The sequence below is a fragment of the Branchiostoma floridae genome, chromosome 5 (assembly GCF_000003815.2).
Source record: "Branchiostoma floridae strain S238N-H82 chromosome 5, Bfl_VNyyK, whole genome shotgun sequence".
Taxonomy (NCBI): Eukaryota; Metazoa; Chordata; class Leptocardii; order Amphioxiformes; family Branchiostomatidae; genus Branchiostoma; species Branchiostoma floridae.
In genome coordinates this window covers 14,428,562-14,448,662 of record NC_049983.1, presented here as the reverse complement: position 1 = coordinate 14,448,662, position 20,101 = coordinate 14,428,562, and the positions used below count along the sequence as shown (strand labels likewise).

General features: G+C 40.2%; 1 protein-coding gene across 9 annotated transcripts in view; it reads left to right on the top strand.

Moving 5' to 3' along the window:
• The window catches only part of LOC118416686 (SLIT-ROBO Rho GTPase-activating protein 1-like), a 59,212-nt gene that overhangs the window by 32,841 nt on the left and 6,270 nt on the right, over positions 1-20,101 (top strand). For 6 of the 9 annotated variants that reach the window (XM_035821865.1, XM_035821871.1, XM_035821870.1 and 3 more), the window contains exons 5-18: positions 5,159-5,294; positions 6,531-6,586; positions 8,663-8,791; positions 13,372-13,593; positions 14,218-14,343; positions 15,602-15,703; positions 16,013-16,198; positions 16,767-16,851; positions 17,019-17,064; positions 17,494-17,599; positions 17,774-17,834; positions 18,058-18,135; positions 18,534-18,668; positions 19,339-19,444. In XM_035821865.1, the coding sequence (XP_035677758.1) occupies positions 5,159-5,294; positions 6,531-6,586; positions 8,663-8,791; positions 13,372-13,593; positions 14,218-14,343; positions 15,602-15,703; positions 16,013-16,198; positions 16,767-16,851; positions 17,019-17,064; positions 17,494-17,599; positions 17,774-17,834; positions 18,058-18,135; positions 18,534-18,668; positions 19,339-19,444 (1,574 nt within the window). The remainder of the gene's footprint in view (positions 1-5,158; positions 5,295-6,530; positions 6,587-8,662; positions 8,792-13,371; positions 13,594-14,217; positions 14,344-15,601; positions 15,704-16,012; positions 16,199-16,766; positions 16,852-17,018; positions 17,065-17,493; positions 17,600-17,773; positions 17,835-18,057; positions 18,136-18,533; positions 18,669-19,338; positions 19,445-20,101) is intronic. The other 3 variants (XM_035821868.1, XM_035821872.1, XM_035821873.1) reach the window with 3 other exon arrangements.

Genomic DNA, 20,101 nt, shown 5'->3' with positions numbered 1-20,101 from the left:
TATTTGAGGTTACTGCACAGATAAATGGTAAGAAAAGCCTGAAATAAAGCAAGGTGGAGCTACACTTCTAGTAATGTTTCAAAACATACACATTGTTGTTGTCTTGAAGTTGTCTAAACATGAAACAAAGAAATTGTCTTAACATGATTTACATATTAACAGTGGCATTTGCATACAATCCCTTTGAGTTAGTGACTTTGACTTGTACAACTGGTTTTGCCTGATTTCTTCTACCAGTTCTCAGTGATTTTTATAATTTGCAGTAGGCAATTCACAAGTTTATAGAGACAATGACAGTGTAAACCCAGGTTATTTTATGCAAAATGACCTGGGGAAAACATCATAAATTCGAATTTATGTAGTTAAAGGTCTGTTCAAAACTGGTGGAGAAGGGGTGCGTACTTTATTTGAGTTTTTCCATTTTACCTGTCAGTCCCAAAGATCTGTCTAAGACTTGTCCAAAATCAGGGGTGCGTACTTTAATTGGGGTGCGTACTTTATTCGAGAATATACGGTAGTCCACAAGTAGGAGATTTCCCAATCTTCTATCACTCACTCACTCACTATCCATGGTTAGATTATACTGCTGCTGGGTTCCCTGACGCAGGGGTAGGCAGCAGTCGGCCAGTCTTCACACTCCGCTTCCATTTGGCTCTGTCCAGTGGGTCGACCCCTGTCAGACCGCACTCCTTCAAGTCCCTGCTGACACAGTCCCTCCAGGTTTTCCTAGGTCTACCACGACCTCTGTTGCCAGATACTTTCAGTTTGGTGATCTTATTGATGCAGTCACTAGATCTTTCAACGTGCCCAAACCATCTAAGACGGCGGGACTGCAGCACTGAGATGATGTCCAGAATACCAAGTTTATCAAGTAAGCTAGACGAAGGGGTCTCATCCCGGGGTTTGACGCCACAAATCCATCTGATCATGGCACGGTCATTGCGGCGCAACCGCTGTAGATCCGAGGTGGTAGGTGCCCAGGTTTCACTCCCATGAAGCATGGCCGCACGTACACAGCAGTCAAACACCTTGCCACGGGTTTTGAAGGGTAGGTGCCTGGAAGTAAGGATGGGCAGGAGCTTCTTGAATTTACCCCAGGCAACGCAGGATCTGGTGGTGACTGCAAGCTCACATCCGCCACCAGCACAGAGCATGTCCCCAAGGTAACAGAAGCTGGCTTCCACATCCAAGACCACTTCATCCACAGTGACTTGTGTTGTAGGGCGGCCATCCAGTGGCCTAGCTTCCCCTCGACACCGCGGACATGTGTAGTTCTGCACAGCTAGCAGACTCCCTCTTATGCCACAGCATCTCTTGTGGACCCAGAAGTTACAAACTGTACACTGGATGGAGTTAGCACCCACCCCGGAACGGCATACAGCACACGGGAAAGATCCAGTTTCCTTCAGTTTGTTCAGTCCTTGACCCGAAATCATGATCTTTGTCTTCCCCATGTTAACCCGCAGGCCTTTGCGTTCCATGCCCGACTTCCATGCCTTCAGTCTAGCGATGCATTCTTCCAGGGTGTCTGCGATGATTACCAGGTCGTCTGCGTACAGGAGCTCCCAGGGGACTCCAGTGCGGAATTCACGAGACAGAGCTTCCAAAACGAGGATGAACAGCAGGGGACTGAGGACAGATCCCTGGTGAACGCCAACACCAACGCGGAACTCCTCGCTGTACTGTCCGTTCACTCGCACACGGCTCCTGGCATTTGCGTACATGGCCTGGATCACCCTCACGGCCCACTCCTCAACACCAAGACTTCTCAGTGCCCACCACAGACATCTATGACAGACTTTAATAGGGGCACATTGAAAACCCTAAGATGATGGGAGAAATCTCAATTAGGAAAATATGCTATAATCTCTTGCTCAATTTTAAGTAGAGTGGGCCACCCAGGTGTAATTGCAGATAAAACCTGCCTGTCTGTCTGTACTTCTTAATAACCAGTAAACTGTTCGACAAACTACCAGTAGATATTAGGGAAGCCTGTAGTTATAAGGTGTACATGTATGTTGCGTGGGTTGACTCGCAGGCAATCTTTCTGCAACTTCATAAGATGGGTGTCAATAAGTCAGCACCATTAGTAGTCTGCATGCACTACAGCATCTCAGGTGGTTAATAGCCATGGCATGGAGGGGGCATGGATTGGTGGATGTGGATTTACCAAGACTACAGTACTGTCATGAACAGAATACAGTATCTCAAAAGCTTGCTTGTAATGTCCCCTGTAAGTGTGGCCATTGATGTCTCATCCCATGCTGTAAAGTGTAGGGACTTTTGAAATGAACTCTGTTTATATGAGGATACTGACACTATAAGCCTTGGCTATTGGATCGTATTGTGGTTTACTTTATCACGTTCAGTGGTGAACTGATTCATGCCAGTAGAAAGTTTTACTACTTCATCAAACACAATGTTAGAAGAAATGATGTCATGGCGTGCACAACAGATGAGCTCATCAGTTGTTCTCATCGGATCGGAGTACATGTTGTACTAGTATTGTGATGGCATTTTCAGAAGGATTAACCACTTGTAGCATTACATCCTTGAATACTAAGTAGTGGCAACTTCTGGATGTTAATATGCCTTTCTGGTGATGGCATTTCTGTGGAATTGATAGGCAGCTGAGGCAGAAATAGACACATAAATCTCGCTTCATGCAGTCGAGCTGCTGCGCTGCATATTAAATAGTGATGAACTTTAGGCAGAAAGTGCCAGCTATGTAAGTGTGAATCCGGTAGGTATTTGTCATTGTGACAAAGCCATTTTACCATTTTAGCTTGTCAACAAAGTGTGAATTTGCTCCTTTTTTCAGATCAAAAGCACTTAAGATAAGAGGATGTTTGTAACTTGTCCGTAGGAGACACCTCCAGAATACTAAGCAGCATAGTCAGATATGGCCTTTGCCAGACATCATCAAGCTGTACTTCAAGACATCATTAGAGGGATATCTTCTATCTGTATTCATCTTATGCAGGGGTTTAGCTGTTAGCTAAAATGTTATGGTCAGGGGTACTTCTGAGAACTTACTTTTATGTACAGCTTAGTTTCAGTACTGCTTTACAAACTTGGCATCAGATAAAAGTGGACACTGTTGGGCCAGGGATGGATTACTGATGTATCAGGAAGGAAAAGTTAGGCACCTGAAGTCTTAGTAGAATCAGAATAGTGGCAGTGCTGCATCACAAGTAGAGGAAAGGTCATAGAGGTGGTGAAGACAGAATGCATGAGAAGAAGCTTGGGTAATGATACAATTCCTGACTGAATTGTGCACAGATCAGTCAGAGACTCAGAGTTGTGTGTCCGATCCAAAGATAGGATACAAAGATATCAAGAGGGACTACTGAAAATGTATGAGCCCTTGTGTCTAAGTTTGAAATGGGATATGCAGACAGTTGTACATGTAAGTGTTTGTCCAGTGCCAGACCTGGAATATATAACAGGCCCGGATATATTGCAGCCACAAAACATTGGGGGAAACCCAGATGGTGTAATGGTGATTGTGTTACATGACTGGTAATCGCTTTTACAGAGATGTAGAAAGAGAGAGAGAGACTATGCCCTGCCATGAGTGAGTGAATGGGCAGAAAGGTGCCATACTGTATTTCCAAGTGCTCCCACAACAAAATAGAAACATTCAATAAAGGTCATCCTTTTGTCTAATTGTTTCACACATAAAATTGTATATTGCCTGTCATCCACCTCAAACAACTAAAATCTTTCCATCAGCCCATTTTGGATGTACTGTTCAAACAAAGATTTCAACATTTACCCTACACAGCCTATAGAGAAGAAAGTAGCTCGTATCCTCTGAAGCATCACATTAAACTCTACCGGGTATACTTGAATTGAACTCATATGAAAATTTTTACCAAGCATATTGCAAGCGAACTAATAACCTTAGCTATGGATATTACATAGTCCCTTTTCCATATTATGATCTTGTACATCTATGATTACGTGGTGGTAAAGCTTCATCACAGAAGAGATGTAGGTTTACAGGAGTCAGTCAGGTATGTAATAGAGAGAGCTTTATGCTTGATGAAAGTTCATCTCAAGCCTGAAATTGCCATTTATCTCTGCCAATGTCCTTTTTCCTGAGCTTGTTAGACCTTATTACTAGCAAAATGTCAACCTTTATAGGGAAATGTCACTCTAGGTCAGGGATGTCAGGAATAAGTTTATACCAGTGCTTGTGTAATTTCTCTCTGGATCAATTTGAACTACTGGACATAATCTGCAATATTATGATCTGAGACAAGAAAGTAAGCAGAACTACATGTAAGCCAACATATTAAATGGGGATTGTTCTGAAAATAGAATGTTGATACCACAAGTCTCTTTATGTATATCATTTTCGTAGTTACACTCTCCTTCATTCCTCAATGTATCATGAATTCAGCTCAAAATTTAATGACCCAAAACATCAACCAGTCTGTTAAGAAATAACTGTCAAGCAACTTAGGAGAGATTAAAGCTTGCACAGATTGAAGATGACAGCACAAGGACTGTAGCTACCCAAAGCCATTAATTTGAATCCCTCAGCAACTTTGGTGAATAAATTTCTGTCATTGACGACTCTTTGTCGACTCGTAAGAAATAAATTGCAGTCCGGCATATTATGTCTCAACATAAATGTCTTACTACAGTGATTTTATGAACCATCATACCAAAGTATTCCTCAGAGTGATTGCTTATGGTAGAGTTATGACAACAGATGGGTATTTTATGCTTGTATTGGGGTGTAAAACATATGCCATAAAGACTTCAGTAAAAGCAATTTCTGAAAGATATATGCTTAAAATAAAAGGTGCAAGAAATTCCAGCATTGTTTAAAGATTTTGCCGCCTGAAATCAGGCGTGGGCATAACGTAATCTTTGTATTGAGATAGATTGAGACATATATGGCAAGCATGTATGACAAAGACAATGATCCAAATAAAACTTGTAACCTACCAGGCTACCATGTATACAGTGCCCATTGTTATATGTTGTATTATGAGAGGAAGAACTACATGTGTTTGTCTCAATATTTGGGACATTTTTGACGTAATAGTTATTTAAAGAGTATACACAATCTTACAATCTTGTACAAAATGAATGTGTCTATAATATTTATGTTGCTTATGAGTGGTTTTGTTGATTTCCCCAGGCGTTGAAGACGTACCACCTGTACCACTCTGAGAGTGCGATAGCTGAGGGGAAGCTGAAGTCGGTGGAAAGCAAAATGCTGAAGACTGATGACAAAGCTAGGCCATCCAAGAGGGTCAAAACCATGCAGGAAAAGGTAGGCTTTATCTCTGAAATGTTCTATATAGATACAGGTATGTATTCACACAGATATTCAAATGCCTCACTAAAGATGTCCTTCTTTTGACCACCTGTTTCTTAACAACTTTTTGATGAGTGCCTTTGGAGAGAACATTTCATATCTAAGACTGATAAATTGGAAAGCAAGTTCATCTGCAGCATGGAAATGATTGAAGATTTATGGCTTGCACTCCAGATTTCCAATAAACCATGGAAAGATAAACATGTTACCAAGGGTCAAGTAATAAAGAACAAGGCAAATTATTAGTTTTAGTCTGAGACCTGACACAACAGCTTAGACGTCACATTTCATTTTTCTGACTTTCATACACAGTACACAACATCATGTTATACCGAGTTCACAGCTTTTTGTCTTCTGTTACTTTCTTCCATTGCTCACATACAGTTTTGTTTCTTTTTTCTCTGCTTCTATCTCCATGCACTTCTCTGCTTTCTGTCACATTTTGCTTTGCCATCATCTCTGTTCTTCTCCCCCTCAGCAGCGTGTGTTCAGGTGCATGTTGTTCCTGCCAGACAGACACAGGGACAAATAGCAGCTGTCTGTGGCTGACTTTGATAGCATCTGTCTGCTTGTGTGTGTGTGTTGTTTGTGTGTATGCAGGTGTTTGTGACAAACAGGACATGATGTAAGCAGGTTGCCTGTACATGTGGTGTGCTTGAAACAGCAGCTGGTTCGGTCTTTTGTGTCAGAGCAAAGTAAAGCATGCTCAAATTAAAAACAAAATTGGCTGGTTCTGTTGCTACGGAAATGATGGTCATGATCTTTGGAAGCTTTTATTGGTGTTACAGGGTCACATTCTCATACTGTGTGAGAAGTTACTGAGAACACGATGCACATGTTTGTAGAGTATGTTATAGGTTTCTATATGTGTCTATAAAACTATGGGAAGGACCAGAAACCATGATATCATAGGAGAGTTTCTGCCAATACCTGTTAGAATATAGTCATAGATCAACTACTTGAATGTCTAATGGCATAAGAAGAAGATTCTCCTTGGTACCATTGTGGCTTCATGACTATCATCCAGTGCTGCAAGGCATCCATGTGGTACAGAGAAAGGAGGCCATTTTGTGACACATAGGAAGCACCACATCAGCTACAGACATTTTCGTGTACTTCTTTTAGGACTCAATGGAGATGTCCTTGAGTAAATGCCTGTTGGTGACCAGTGGTGTTTTCTATGTATTTCAAAATGGAGTCTTTCCCCTGTACCTGCTGTGTTGTGGCACAGATGTCATTAGGATAAAGGTAGAGTAAAATTAGAAATTCTTAGTCAATTTGAACAATTTCTAGCGAGACAGTAGCACGGTTGGAAATGGTTAGAGCAACAATTATGTACTAGTTTTATATAGACTACTCACGTAGTACTCTCAAAAAGATAGTTATGATTAAAAACTTGGAAACTTGTGATGAGACAATTAGGAGATACCTGTTGTACAGCTATACTATAGCAGAAGGCTTGAAAAATGTCTAAACATGTTTGTTACTTTGAAGTAATGTTTCATCTTACTTGAAGAAGGCTTTTCCTGATGTAACAGTGTAGCATGGTAGATACTGATCTTAGGTTCCTTGGGCTTCCTAGCATAAAACCTACCCCTGTGGAGTATGTAATGCTGAAAGTGTAAGTATCAGTGTTTGGTTTCCTACTGTTGCAGCACAACCACCCGGTAGTTCCATCACAATTCAAACCTTGTTTCAATTGGGACTAGTGCTAAATGTTTGCTCCATTGCAACATTGGCTGTACTGAGTCCAATTTGAGGTTGCCAGAGCTAGAACTGATTTCTTTGCCTTGTATCCAAGACTGTATTGATCCGGTGATTTCCGGTCTGCATTTTTTTTTATACAAAAGCCCAGTTTCTGAAGTAAAAAAGAACAAGTTTAGACTCTATTTGCTAGTCCCGGTCTGAACAGAATCTTTTACTCTTACCATCGCATAATCAGACTTCATAATAACAATAAACCTGGTAGTTCTTACAAGTAGGAACATTGTAGTGAACTGTAGTTCTAAATATTCCTAACATGATCTCATCTAGAAGAACAATAGTGGAAAACTCATCGGCCGTGTGTGAAGAGCATGTGTTTTGTCTGCCATGTCTGAAGTGTGCTGTGAATTTGGCTTGTGTTCTGAAGAAATGGACTGTGTAGAAGTAGAAGGAATGGTGTTGATGTGGAGTGCTGGGATGTACTCAGACCTGAAGGGTCACTGCATGAGAGTTGTGTGGACACATCTGAGAAGGCTGAAGCACTTAGCCAGTTTGTGTGATTGCCAGAACACTTCATTCTGTGTGATGTTTCCTTTAGTGCACCCTCACCTGTACGCATACCCTTCACAGCTGATCACATGCACCTTTACTTTCATGCTGTCACAACTGCTTTCTCTCCGCACATCAATTTGCATGATAGCAGCCTACATCCTTCACCTTTATATATCTTCTGTTTGATACTTTATATGATTGAGGCCAGCATCTAATTAATTTTCCTGGTGCCTCACACTGTATCCAATTCTTCATTACCACTCCTGCTTATCTTCAAAGCCATGAGAAATTTTGTTTCATGTATGAGCAAGGCTTTAAATCCAACATCAAAGATAACCTTTATCAGAACACGAATGAATAGTTAATTGTCAATCTTGTTTCTTCGCTCTAATTTGTTGGCTGTATTCTTTAACAGTGTATTCTCTTAAGATTTATAGCACTTAGTATTCAGCAGGTTTCAATCCAGAGAGGCTTTTATAGTGTAAAATCCCACCTAAAATGATTACTTGGCATGAAGTTACAAGAGCCAAGGAAATTACCCCAGAGACATTGCCATTCTATGGGATTTATTGATTTTGCAATTTGCTGTGCCTCTTCGAGTAAAGAGAGATCGCTGTTCCAGCCGTTAGTAATGTCTTCCTCTTTCTCTGCCAGTAATTTTACGATCATTGAACTCTATGAGATCCTCAAGGAATTTTCAATGTGCAGTTTAAAGGAACTGCTCAAGCCGCAGTTGGTGTTCTAGAAGTCTTGAAAATGCATGAAGACAAACATGGCTGATGTTTTTATTGCATGTTTAAGTAACAAATGCTGTGGAACTTCCTGATATCATAAAACTTTTGGGGATAACAGGCACTTATGCCAAAGTAATACTCGTAAGTTATATTTTATGGACCTAAACTCATAACTTATAACGAAGTGAATTTTTGATCACTCATGAGACGCTTACAGATAACTATTATTTACTGAGTGCTCTGCATAAGATGACCATAATCTTTTCTAACATACTAACTAAATTATTAGTGACAGATACCTTTTTTTGAGACCTTTTGTTTGTGTTTTCTTCAGCGTCAGGCCAAGTACTTTGAGAGTAAACAGAAGTCCATCAAGGCCAGGAACGAGTATCTGCTTAGCCTGGACGCCTCCAACTCTGCCATCCACAAGTACTTCGTCAACGACCTCTCTGACTTGGTGGACGTAAGTACCAAATATTGTCATTGTCAAACATTCATTAAGATATTTTATGACATCAGAAAGTACCCGTAGAAGAGTAGTAGGAGATGCTTCTAGAATATGGATTAATGGCAGGGGAACAATATCTTGAACTTGGATACATGCCAACTACATAGTTCTTTATTTGGATAAAGCACTGGTCCATAGTGTGCACATGCATTTGCCCAAAACTTGGTTGATCGGTTGGGTTGTAAATAAGTAGTATGAAAATTAAATTTAAAGAGGTGTACTGTATTGAATATTTTGGGTGACCTCAAAATGTGTGGTTGAGACTTTGTTGAAAGGTCTGCTAACAAAGAAAAGGGGTGGGATTGTTCCACCCACCTTCCTTTTGATACCATTTGATGCTGGAACAAATGGCTATTATTACATCCTTAAGTATTGTGGTTTCCTGTTTTGCCATGTTTGGTTAGTCTTGAAAGCAGACTTCCTTCCACCCTGTACCCCACACCTGGACTTGGCACTAAAGATGTTTAACTAAGTACACTTCCTGTTCCTCCCATCTTCTAACATTTCATGGTAATGGAATAGAATACTTTGAAAAAACACCTCCACTCCAAACATTTGTATGGTACATTGAATTCAGTTGGATACAAGATCCTTTAGTCTTCTGGGAAAACCACCATGGGAAAACAAAGCGTGTCTGCCCTTCATGCTTTAATTAATTGTTCTCTAAGCAGAGGATTGGTTTTGATGTCATTTTGTCAGTCTTTCTATTTTGTCTGTATAAAATTGTCTATTTATATACAAAATGTACTTCCTGATTAAAACGACTGAAAAGACATTCATAGCAAACTGAAGCATCGCATCTGCTTGTATTGTACATTTGATGTGAGAAACACCCTTACTTTATTTTGTGTACTGGTACTCTCTTAGTCTTCAACATTTCAGTCCATATGTTAAACATGGAAGTTTTCTCCATTTCAACATTATAAATTTAAACCAGGGGAGTGACCAGTATTCCCCAAGCCATCTATGTATAGGAATAGATAATATGATATCCCAGTCATATATCCCCTCCAGTCAGATAGACTTATAATTATATTGACTGAAATCTGGTCATTACTAGCAGCTCTTTGCAGACTCTTCCCAATAAATATTGGCTCACTGTCCACTCATATTCCAGGTGTTAATGGTGCAGTTTCTTCAAGGTCAGTCTCTGCACTGTTTTGATGGAGTAGCCCATTACAGGGATGTGACAGGAACGTTATGATTGATGAAGATTCAGTTGTCTGAGAAAATTGAACTCCCTTTGTGGGATAGGGCCTCTGAAGTGACTTCGTCAAATGCAATTCCCAGGAAGAGCTATTAAATAAGCACGAATTTCCAAGGCTTTGGAAGAAAGTGTAGAGAGAGTGCTGTTAGAGTGCAGGAAAGAGCATTATACTGCAAAAGAAATTTGTTATCTTCCCTTTATTGTGTTTTATCACATCCAATCACAAGAATGTACAGTGAGCAGCTGCACCAGCGGAAATGTGGGACTCGTTGAAGTTCTGCTCATCCATGTGTCAAAATTAATCCCCCTGCTGTATCTCCAATAAACTGTCCGAGTCAATACCAATGTATGGGTCCCACAGAGTCAGAAAATTGGCCCATTTCATGGTCTGCAGTAGCCACCACCTGTGACTGCTGCCCTGCATGTATCACTATCAATGTCAGGATATGATGGTTTGTCCTCACACACCCTTTGGTACAAGCAGAAGGGGTGAAGATAACTACATGCCCTGATAGTATGTAGTAAAAAGTAAAAAAAAACTAAGGTAACATTATTATGATAATATATTGAGTGCTGAAAAAAAGGTGCTACTTCATTCCCTTTCTAGCCTGCATTCCAGACCCCCAGCCCAATCCCAATAAGATGTCTCCAACAAGATTTCTGCAATGTTACTGACAAAAAACAACGGATGTTGTTTGAAACGTTTGACCATTTTCAAAATCATATCCAGTTGCTTGAGTAACTGCTTTTTGGCATGTCTAACCTTCATCCATGTGTCAAAAATATCTATTGTGTTTATCAGGATCTAACTCAGCAGACCTGTGTAGGCCCTGGAAACAGTGTCTGTGTCACCCAGGCTATTCACATCCAATGTATATTTGGTCAGTGTTAGGATCTTGTGTACTTGATCTTTGAGCTGTGAGTTATAACTTACAGCTATCAAAGGAAACAACATCTAGAATTTCAGATATTTTTTTTAGCCACAGGTGGTTGCCTTTTTCCATCCCATGACCTTCAAATGTGTAGAAGGGCACCTCAAGAGCACTGCTGTTAACGTCCACACACAACACATCTATTTACATTTACTGTCCCTGTCCCTCTCCATTGCTGTTTGTCTCCCCTGCAGTTTGTATTAGTGGGTACATCAATATCCATGTCTGGAGCCAAAGGTCCCAGCTGTGTACCCAAGCAGTAAGGTACAGGAATTGATCAAGCCAGGTGGGGGCATGATGGAAACGCTGACCAGTAAAACCTTTATGTTATTCCAGTCACTCCGGTAATCCTCAGGTAATAGGGAAACCAGAATTTCATACTTAGAGATTTAGCTTGGGATTGAAGGTTTATTATAGAAATGAATGAAAAAGCATCAGGTCAGAACCCAGCACATATGGCTATATTAGAGTTACAGGGTAATGTTATAACCTTATGAAGGATCATCAGTTCAAAGATGACCTGTTGTCCTTGCCAGGGCATTTGATATGGAGCCCTGGTAGTAAAAGTACCCAAATGGCTGGGTCCGCTTTTGTAACAGCTCTGTTACTGCTGAAACTGTCAAACTAGCCAATGGCTTTTACAGGTATATCCAATTGTGCTTTGTCTTGAGCATAATTTGCCATATTCTCTTTCAACCACTGGTTTGCACAGAAGCTCTTATTATCATTAGTAGAAACTCCCCATATCATGTTGGATGTTTATGTAGATGCTTATCTTAAAAAAAAAGAGTCATCGGAGAGTTTTTGGCTAGACCTAAATATAATCCTTGTGGTAAATAACCCTAGACTGTGTGCAACCTGAGGATGGATATAGTCTTCGTGTATGACTCCACAACCAGTCTCATCTATCATAACATTACAGCTTAGTCCTTTGCAACAGCACCTCTGTAATCTGAGTAACCTGAAGATCCCTGTGAGGTGACCTTACCTTACCCCTATCCTCCTCATCATTTCCCTGAGGTGAGCAGGTGGATTAATCATGAAGTACTGGTTATTACTGGCAGAGGCTGTCCATCCATCTCTCACCATCCCCTGCATGCTTCACAGGACCCTAAACTGTTCCTTAGATGACAATAGAGTATAAAATCAATAGTGTCTGAATTAAGTCAATGGCTGCTGAAGCAATGACAAAATTATTGAGACAAGCCATACTTGCTATAGGAAAGCTGTGATGCATTTGGAGAACTGTGAAGCTTTGATCCTATTTATCCTGCTCTAGTTCCATTTTCTTTTTCATTCTGTGTAATTGAATGTCATGCCATTAAAATCAAGTAGCCTCTATGGCAAGATGATGACAGTGCATCTTATATATTTTCATTAAGTTATTGTGCTTATTAATTATGGGTTGTCTGATCCCATAGACATTATTAATTATCAATTTATGGAACAACATTCAGTAGGTCATATTCTTAATCTTTTAAGAAAAATATTGTGATAAAAACTTTTATAACGCCCAGTGCAAAGGTTGGCTTATCAACATGTAAAGTTCCATTCCATATCTGTAGGGGATTGCTTTTAATGAGGAAGATTCTCTTAGTTTTTCCCCACATTTACTATGTGATATCCAATATGGGCAACGTGCCAGAAACAGCAGTGTGTCTCATCAGGCCTAATAGCCCACTGCCAGACTGTTTAGATGATATTGCTCTGTGGGCGTAAAGTTTTAATATTCCGTCCAGACTGAGGGATTGGTCGGGTCACACAAGGCAGGGGTTTTACAGCACAATTATGGCGCCCAATCTTATATTGCTCCTGTTCCAGTTACTAACGTATCCTCTGAATAAGTAGATTGCTGAGTGATTTATTTGAGTGCTGCCAGCGGAATGCTTGTCCGCTTGTGCGGAGGGGTCATTGACTCTTTGCTGTCAAACAAGTGATATAGCGGCAGTATTACGGTTCCATTTGCAGTGAAGTCTTAAACATTTATATTAAGATAAACATGTAGGTGTAAATCAATTTTGACTGCCTTGTGTAGTGTTAGTTATGGGCATTCTTTCAGAAGGATTTAGGGATGGACATCTATCAAATGTGGTGAAAGATAAGAATGCACATGTCCTAATGGAGAGGATAAGAAATGATGTGGAAGAAGATACAAGTTTCAAACTCCAACATTTTTCCCTGTGTTTACAAATCTTTATCATTGACTTAAGGAAAATCATAAGGTACAGTATATGTTACTGACACCACCATTATCATCATTGGTCATAATGACGGGGCAGCTGTAAGGCTATCAACCAGTTTAATCTAAAACTTGTGATTGTCTTCCAAAGACACTTGGATGTACAGTATTACTGAGCAATGCCATTAACTGCTTGATTTTTGGCTGTGCCCAACAGTGCATGGACCTGGGGTTCCACAGTGCGTTTGGGCGTGCCATGAAGACGTACCTGTCTGCTAACGACTGTGCAGACAAGTCTCACCAGGAGGGCCTGGACATCATCTCCCAGTGCGTGTACAACCTGGACCAGAAGAACGACAAGCAGAAGTTCATGGAGAACTACAATGGCACGTTTGTGGTGCCGCAGAAGTTCATGTTCATTCCACATGGAGGGGATGAGGTAGGTCACAGTGTTCCTCAGGGACGTGTGCTTGGCCCTCCACTATTTGTAGTCAGGATATATTTGTGTTTCATTTTTTCCATGGTTTTAACGCGCTTCCGTCATCTTGAATTTTTCGAATTTCTTCTTGGTTTGTAAATTTTTATTGTGATCTTTAATAAGCCTGTCTGTCTTTACTCTTCTTTTCTTAAGTTCAGAGATAGTTTGACATACCTAATGTGCTATCTTAGGCCAGATAGCATGTTAGGTCTGTTTTTCAAAATATGAATTTTAGGATTTATTTTTACAGACTGTGATAAACAACTTGTATCCTGATATTAGTGATCATTAGTAACCAGACTTTATTACAGTGAAGACATTCTCCTTTAGAGAATTAATCAACTCAGTAGCCTTTAGAAGATATATTTTCTGCATGACTTGTGCATAGTAAGGGAAGACCTTAACCCAAAGACAATTATTTCTCAGATGGGTATAAGGTAGAGATAGGAACTATTTCTGAATAGATTGGTGCACCATACTTCAGTAGACTTAACCACTTGTAGTACCCTTGTCTCCTCCTCTGCCTGCCGACTAACAGCAAGTAGTGGTCTATGCACCTTTCAACCCTTCATTGTCATGCTGCAGAACCACAGTAGGTGCCCTGTGTGCAGCGGAGGTCAGGGGGTGGGGGCCGTTAGCACCCTGCCCCGCTCCATTATGCGATGCACTGGCTACAACCCAGGGAGAATGATGATCATGCCTTCTAGCCAGGTACACAGGCAGAACAGGGTCAGAAATGACAAGACGTTCACAAGAGTTTTTTCCATCTAATTTGCTAACTGAATTGTGGTTGCTTGGTTTGGTGGCTGTTCTGTTAAAGCTCTGTTTCTCAACGGTATGGAACAGTTAGAATATCACATGGCCATATGGTAGCTAGTGTAGATATGAGAACACTAACCTGTTGTGCTGGCATCTAAAGGAAAACTAACAGTTGGAGGTATTAAGGATCCACTTGGGTTAACATTAGTATCTTCAAGTACAACAGCAGTGAAAGTTGTTAGTTACCCGAGTGCAATGGGAAAGGAAAACTCCAAGCTATCAGAGTGCTGAAACGGCACCCGCTGGATGCTTGGCCTTTCCAGAACTTGCTGTTACATGTAGCTCTGCGCAACATACAAATGTATTGTAAGTGCATTCTCTCCTGCAGGAAAATAGTAACAGCATAGGCTTAGGCAAGATGAGGACCTTTAGCTAGGCAGAAAAAAATACAAGAGGTTGGGATTGCGGATTTGTTGATCTATAATATGTACATTGCAGTCGCATTGCAGTTTTTAGTGGTTGCCCAAGTCATGATCAGATGGCTCGCATTACATCATTCTCTAATGATCGCAGCATTTATTCCCTCCCATCTTGTTGTCATAGTTGCTTGTGCTTTGAATTTCAGTGTGTTGGGGAGCAGTGTAACTAATCTATGGCATGTACTAATAGTAATCTGCCTGTTATGTAACTACCAATTGTCATAATGTTTGTGTGCTGTGGTTTTTGTTTTAACATTCTTAGCAGGTGTCACTTGGCTCAAAATTAAGTTGTATGATACTACATGTATACATGCTGAAAACTTGAGTGATATTATAAAAGTTAAATATGCTTTTTCAAAGTTGAAGTCTTGCATGTTATAAGTGTTTGTTATTGTGTAGTCTGTATATACATTGTGTTTTATCTCATTACATGTTTGTCACTCATTTATGAACATTCCATTCGCTGTTTATGTTATGTTAATTACTGAAATTTCTATGGTACATAGGAAAATGTTTTTCGAGTACCCAAAAGGTGAAATTTATTTTAGGCGTATTTAAAGATGCAACATGATTTGATTTATGATTTATTAGGATTCTCCATAAACAGTCGTTAATCTAATCCTTGATTACAGCTTGTGAGATGTACAATGTTCTATTGATGCACCACTTCTGGTGTTATGTTGAACCACCAAGTTTGAATTGTTGTGACCTTGTCTCACCTGTCTACCCAGGTGTGCCAGGTGAGTGCCCAACAGCAGGTACAAGAGGAGCTGGACACCAGGTACAGACAGATCCACCACAGGCTCATGTGTGTCAAGACGGAGAATGAAGAGGTATGGCTGTTTGGTATCTTACATTTAGGCATTGTGTGTTTTTTTGTTGTAGTAGCCAAACATGTAGGCTGTTTTGTGATGATGTTATTGCCCAGACAATAGCCAGGTATGTCTGTAGAGGTCAGGAAAATGAAGGTCAAATGCAGTATTGGGCTTCCTATTGGCTTTTTTATCATCTTTCTTTAGTACTGCAGCAGAAGGTATGTGGTCCTGGAACTCTTACGTTCTGTTAAATCTATGTGTGATTGCAACTATGAACCAAGTTTTTAGGCTTGTAAGAAGATCCATGATTATCTTGTTCATCTTCAGGTGCGGAAGACCCTTGATGTGACATCTCAGAACCTCCAGGATCAGCTGAACGTGGTGGACTATGACATGAGTCCCTACTTCACCCTGCAGGGGTCCCCGGAGACCCCGCCAGACACACTGTCCTCCAAACAGAGCATGCAGAGGCACAGGCAGCACAAGCAGGAGATAGAGGACTACTACCTGGAGGTAACATCACAGATTGTTTTCTAAAATTCACTTGTCCTATCGGGCAGGTACATAAAAGATTAACTTGCTTGAACCAACTTTTCACTTGCCCAAAAGTTTTCTATGTATTGTCACTTTCAGCAATAGAATTCTTTTATTACCGGGGTAATGGCTCTATTTTTCTGTGTTGACCAATGCTTGATTCCATGATTGCAAAAAGAAACAAGTATATCAAAATCTCAGTCATAAAAAGAATCTTACTTGCCTGATCAGACAAGTAGGGCAGGTCAAGCACTTGCCCGATTTTCACTTGCCTAGGACAATTTGCACTTCCACTTGCCAGGGACAATTGGGCTATTGGACTTTTCCACCCTGATTGTTCACAGATGGGTTCAACAGTGAAGTACTGCTAGCCGTTATTGAATTAATGAAGCACAGATAACTTAATTTGTAATTCCACCTCATCCCACTACTGATGGGGAGAAATATAGGCTTGTTTTTTGGATTTGGAAAAAAAATGTCGTAAATATGTGAAAAATTGTTGGCAGAGGGGGGACATTCTTGTTACTTAGAATGTGTTGTGTTGTAGAAATTCCGAGAGTACACCCTGGGTAGCAGTGTGGTTACCAGGCTCCAAGCCAAGTATGACCTGATCCAGAAGGCCCTGGGGGAAGGTAAGGAACTCATTTTCACAGTCTGTCTAAATCATTGGTATGTTGTTGGTTGAAATCGTATTTGGCAAGATATTTCACAGCGTGTGTAGGCATGGCTCTCTGGACTAGTGTACTTGAATAGTGCTTTTCAAGCTACTCTATTGAAACCTATGTACTTTTCATTACAGGAGAAAGAAATGCAGCTTTATCTGTTGACCCTGACTCCCCTTCAAGGTCAGTACATGTGGTTGTCAGATGTCTACCATTAGTACAGTAGCAATAACTATAGCACACCATGTAGATCCTTATCTTTATTGTTAACAAAGGTGATCCCAATGTAGTCATATGCTTGTGGATACAGCTTGCTTCCAGAATCATCTATTATGTACCACTCTGTAATATTCGTGCCCAGTCCAATTACTGAGCTTACTCACTCACTATCCGGTTTATCGTTGTTTCCTGTCAGGTGGGGGTTAGATGTCCTTGCACATGATACAGATATATTTACATGTCCTTTTAGTGCACAGATAAACTTGACCTCACTGAATGTTTCCTTTGTTACTGTCATGTCGATATTAAGTTTCTGTTTATGTTCCTACGTGTATGTAAGGGAACTTTATTAAGTTTTGAAATATAACTATATATTTTTCCTTTCCCATCTAGACCCCCCATGTTACCACCCAAACCAAGGAAGATCAATAAGCCAGGAAGACCTGCATCTTCATGTAAGGCCAAACTGTTTGGTGGGAGCATTCTTGAGTACATACAGGTAGGTGACAATTGTGCCATAGGACTTCACCTTGAGATATGATGTGACATTTTCTCATGATGACAACATATTGATACTGTGGTTGTTCCTTGTGTACTATTGACATCACCTTTGACAAATGTGGAGATGGGTGAAGTCTTTGCCTGACTTTATGGATTGTTTGTCGTTTTGCAGGCCTCTGGTCATGAAATCCCTCTTGTCATCAGAAGTTGCATCAGAGTCATCAACCTGCTTGGTGAGTAGAGAAAACATTTCTTATCAGACAGTGGTAGCATCATTGAGTATCATGCTTTACAGATTTTATAATGAAGAAAGACGTCTTCTCTGGAATCTTTTCTTCTCAAAGACAGATGGTGACAAGTTTTTAGTGAAGCTTAAAAGCACCCTGTTGTTATCTGATGTCTACACAGAGCACCAAGTTTGTGACATCTTTAGTTTTTCTCTCCTCTCTCATGCAGGTCTCCATCACCAAGGGATCTTCAGAGTTCCTGGGTCTCAAGTTGAAGTCAATCAGTTGAGAGAATACTTTGAAAGAGGTGAGATAAAAAGCAATAGCAAAGTCATGTGCATAACAACATCATTCTTTTTTTACTGATTTTATTATCTTTGAATGAAATTGCCCCCTGAAAACTTTTAAACTTATAACCCTCAGAAACATTATTTCCTGCATTTTTAGGCCCAAATGTCGTTAGATAAAGCCCATATTTTTTTTTTACCTTTGTTTCAAACAACCAAAATGTTGCCTTTGCTGGTTGAAACACAGTATAGGGGCCCAACTTACAGCATAGGGGATCCAAATCACAACATAGGGGCCCGCTCAACCAGTCAGTACCTCCTCTGTTCCTACCGATTTAATGCCCGGCGAGAACACTGGATTGTTCTTGTACTATCAGTTGTGTGTATATGTAACCATGTGTATCCCTACCTCCCCCAGGTGAAGACCCATTGTCAGACCCAGGGGAAGTGACTGACCTGAACTCAGTAGCAGGTTGTTTGAAGCTGTACTTCAGACAGCTGCTGGACCCACTCTTCACAAGGTCAAAGTTTGAGGACCTGATCACTGCAGCAAGTAAGACTTTGATACAACATCTTAGCAGGCTAAGCAAACTGTAGCTGTAGTCAGGTCTTATTACTTAAGAAATAAGAAATGTTATCCTTCTTATGTGCTCCCTGCATTTGCAGTATTACTGGCCAAATACAGTAGCAATGTAAGGATGTGGTTGCTATAATTACTTTTGGTGCTGGTTCATTCTAGTGACGTTGAAGAAGAGTGATAGATGTCACTCGAAATGTCCAAAAGTAAATCTCCATTTTTATCCAGTTGTAGAGATTGAATTGCATTTGAATACTGTTAGTGGTGTTTTACATAATAGTCTTTAAAATGGACATTTGTCGTAATATAGCCATGTTGATATAGAATACTGTTAGTGCTGTTTTACATAATAGTCTTTAAAATGGACATTTGTCATAATATAGCCATGTTGATATAGTGCTAACTTTCATCTAACAGTGACTTATCTATAAAGGTATACACACAAATCTATAAAGGTACATCCAAATTTTCTAAATAAGTAACTGTTAGATGAAAATTCTATTAACTGTGCCCATACGTGACTAATGAATCTCTTCAACAGCACTAACTTCCTTTTATATCACAGTTGATAAAGTAAATGCTGCTTGATTTCTTTCATTGTTAATAAGCAAAATAATAAATGTGTTGTTCCCTCTTGCTCCCACAGGAATGGAGAACCTTCAGGACTGCCTGGACGCCCTGCGGAACATCATTGACTCCATGGAGCGGCCGATAGTGGTGGTCATGAGATATCTCTTCGCTTTCCTCAACCAGTCAGTACCTCCTCTGTTCCTACCGGTTTATCTATGCTATGGTCAGGAAAAGAAATGGAACACTGTACTCAAATTGGCTTACTGTAGATTATATCATACTCTCTGTTCCTATATCTACACCGTAATCTGACAAAGAAATGGAATTATGTACATAAAATGCTGATTACATCATACTTACTGTTCAGATGCATACTACAGATTGTATCATAATTTTTGTTCAGGTATCTGTACTAAAATCAGGCAAAGAAATGGAATAATGTACACACACTGCCATACAGCAGATTACATCATATACACGGATAGAAAGCAGACTAGGACCTGTCAAAACTGCTCTACTTAGCAGATGAATTATTAAAAGCACAGACAGGCTTAACTTACTGAGGCTTCCCTGGGGCCCTGCTGACCATCTGTACATCTTTGCCTCTGCAGATTGTTATGTTTTGGATAGGGGGAGCTTCTGACTGTGAATGGCATACAAGGGGAAATATTTGTCGTACATGTAGTATGCAAAGATCTGTTTGTCTTAACTTAGGTCAAAGTGTGCTGTATGTTTTGTTTTGCTATGGCGACACCAATTATTTGGTTAATGAATATTGAGAATATGCTTAAATGGAAAAAAGTATTGTAAAAGCATTAGGACCAGGTTCATGCCTTCGT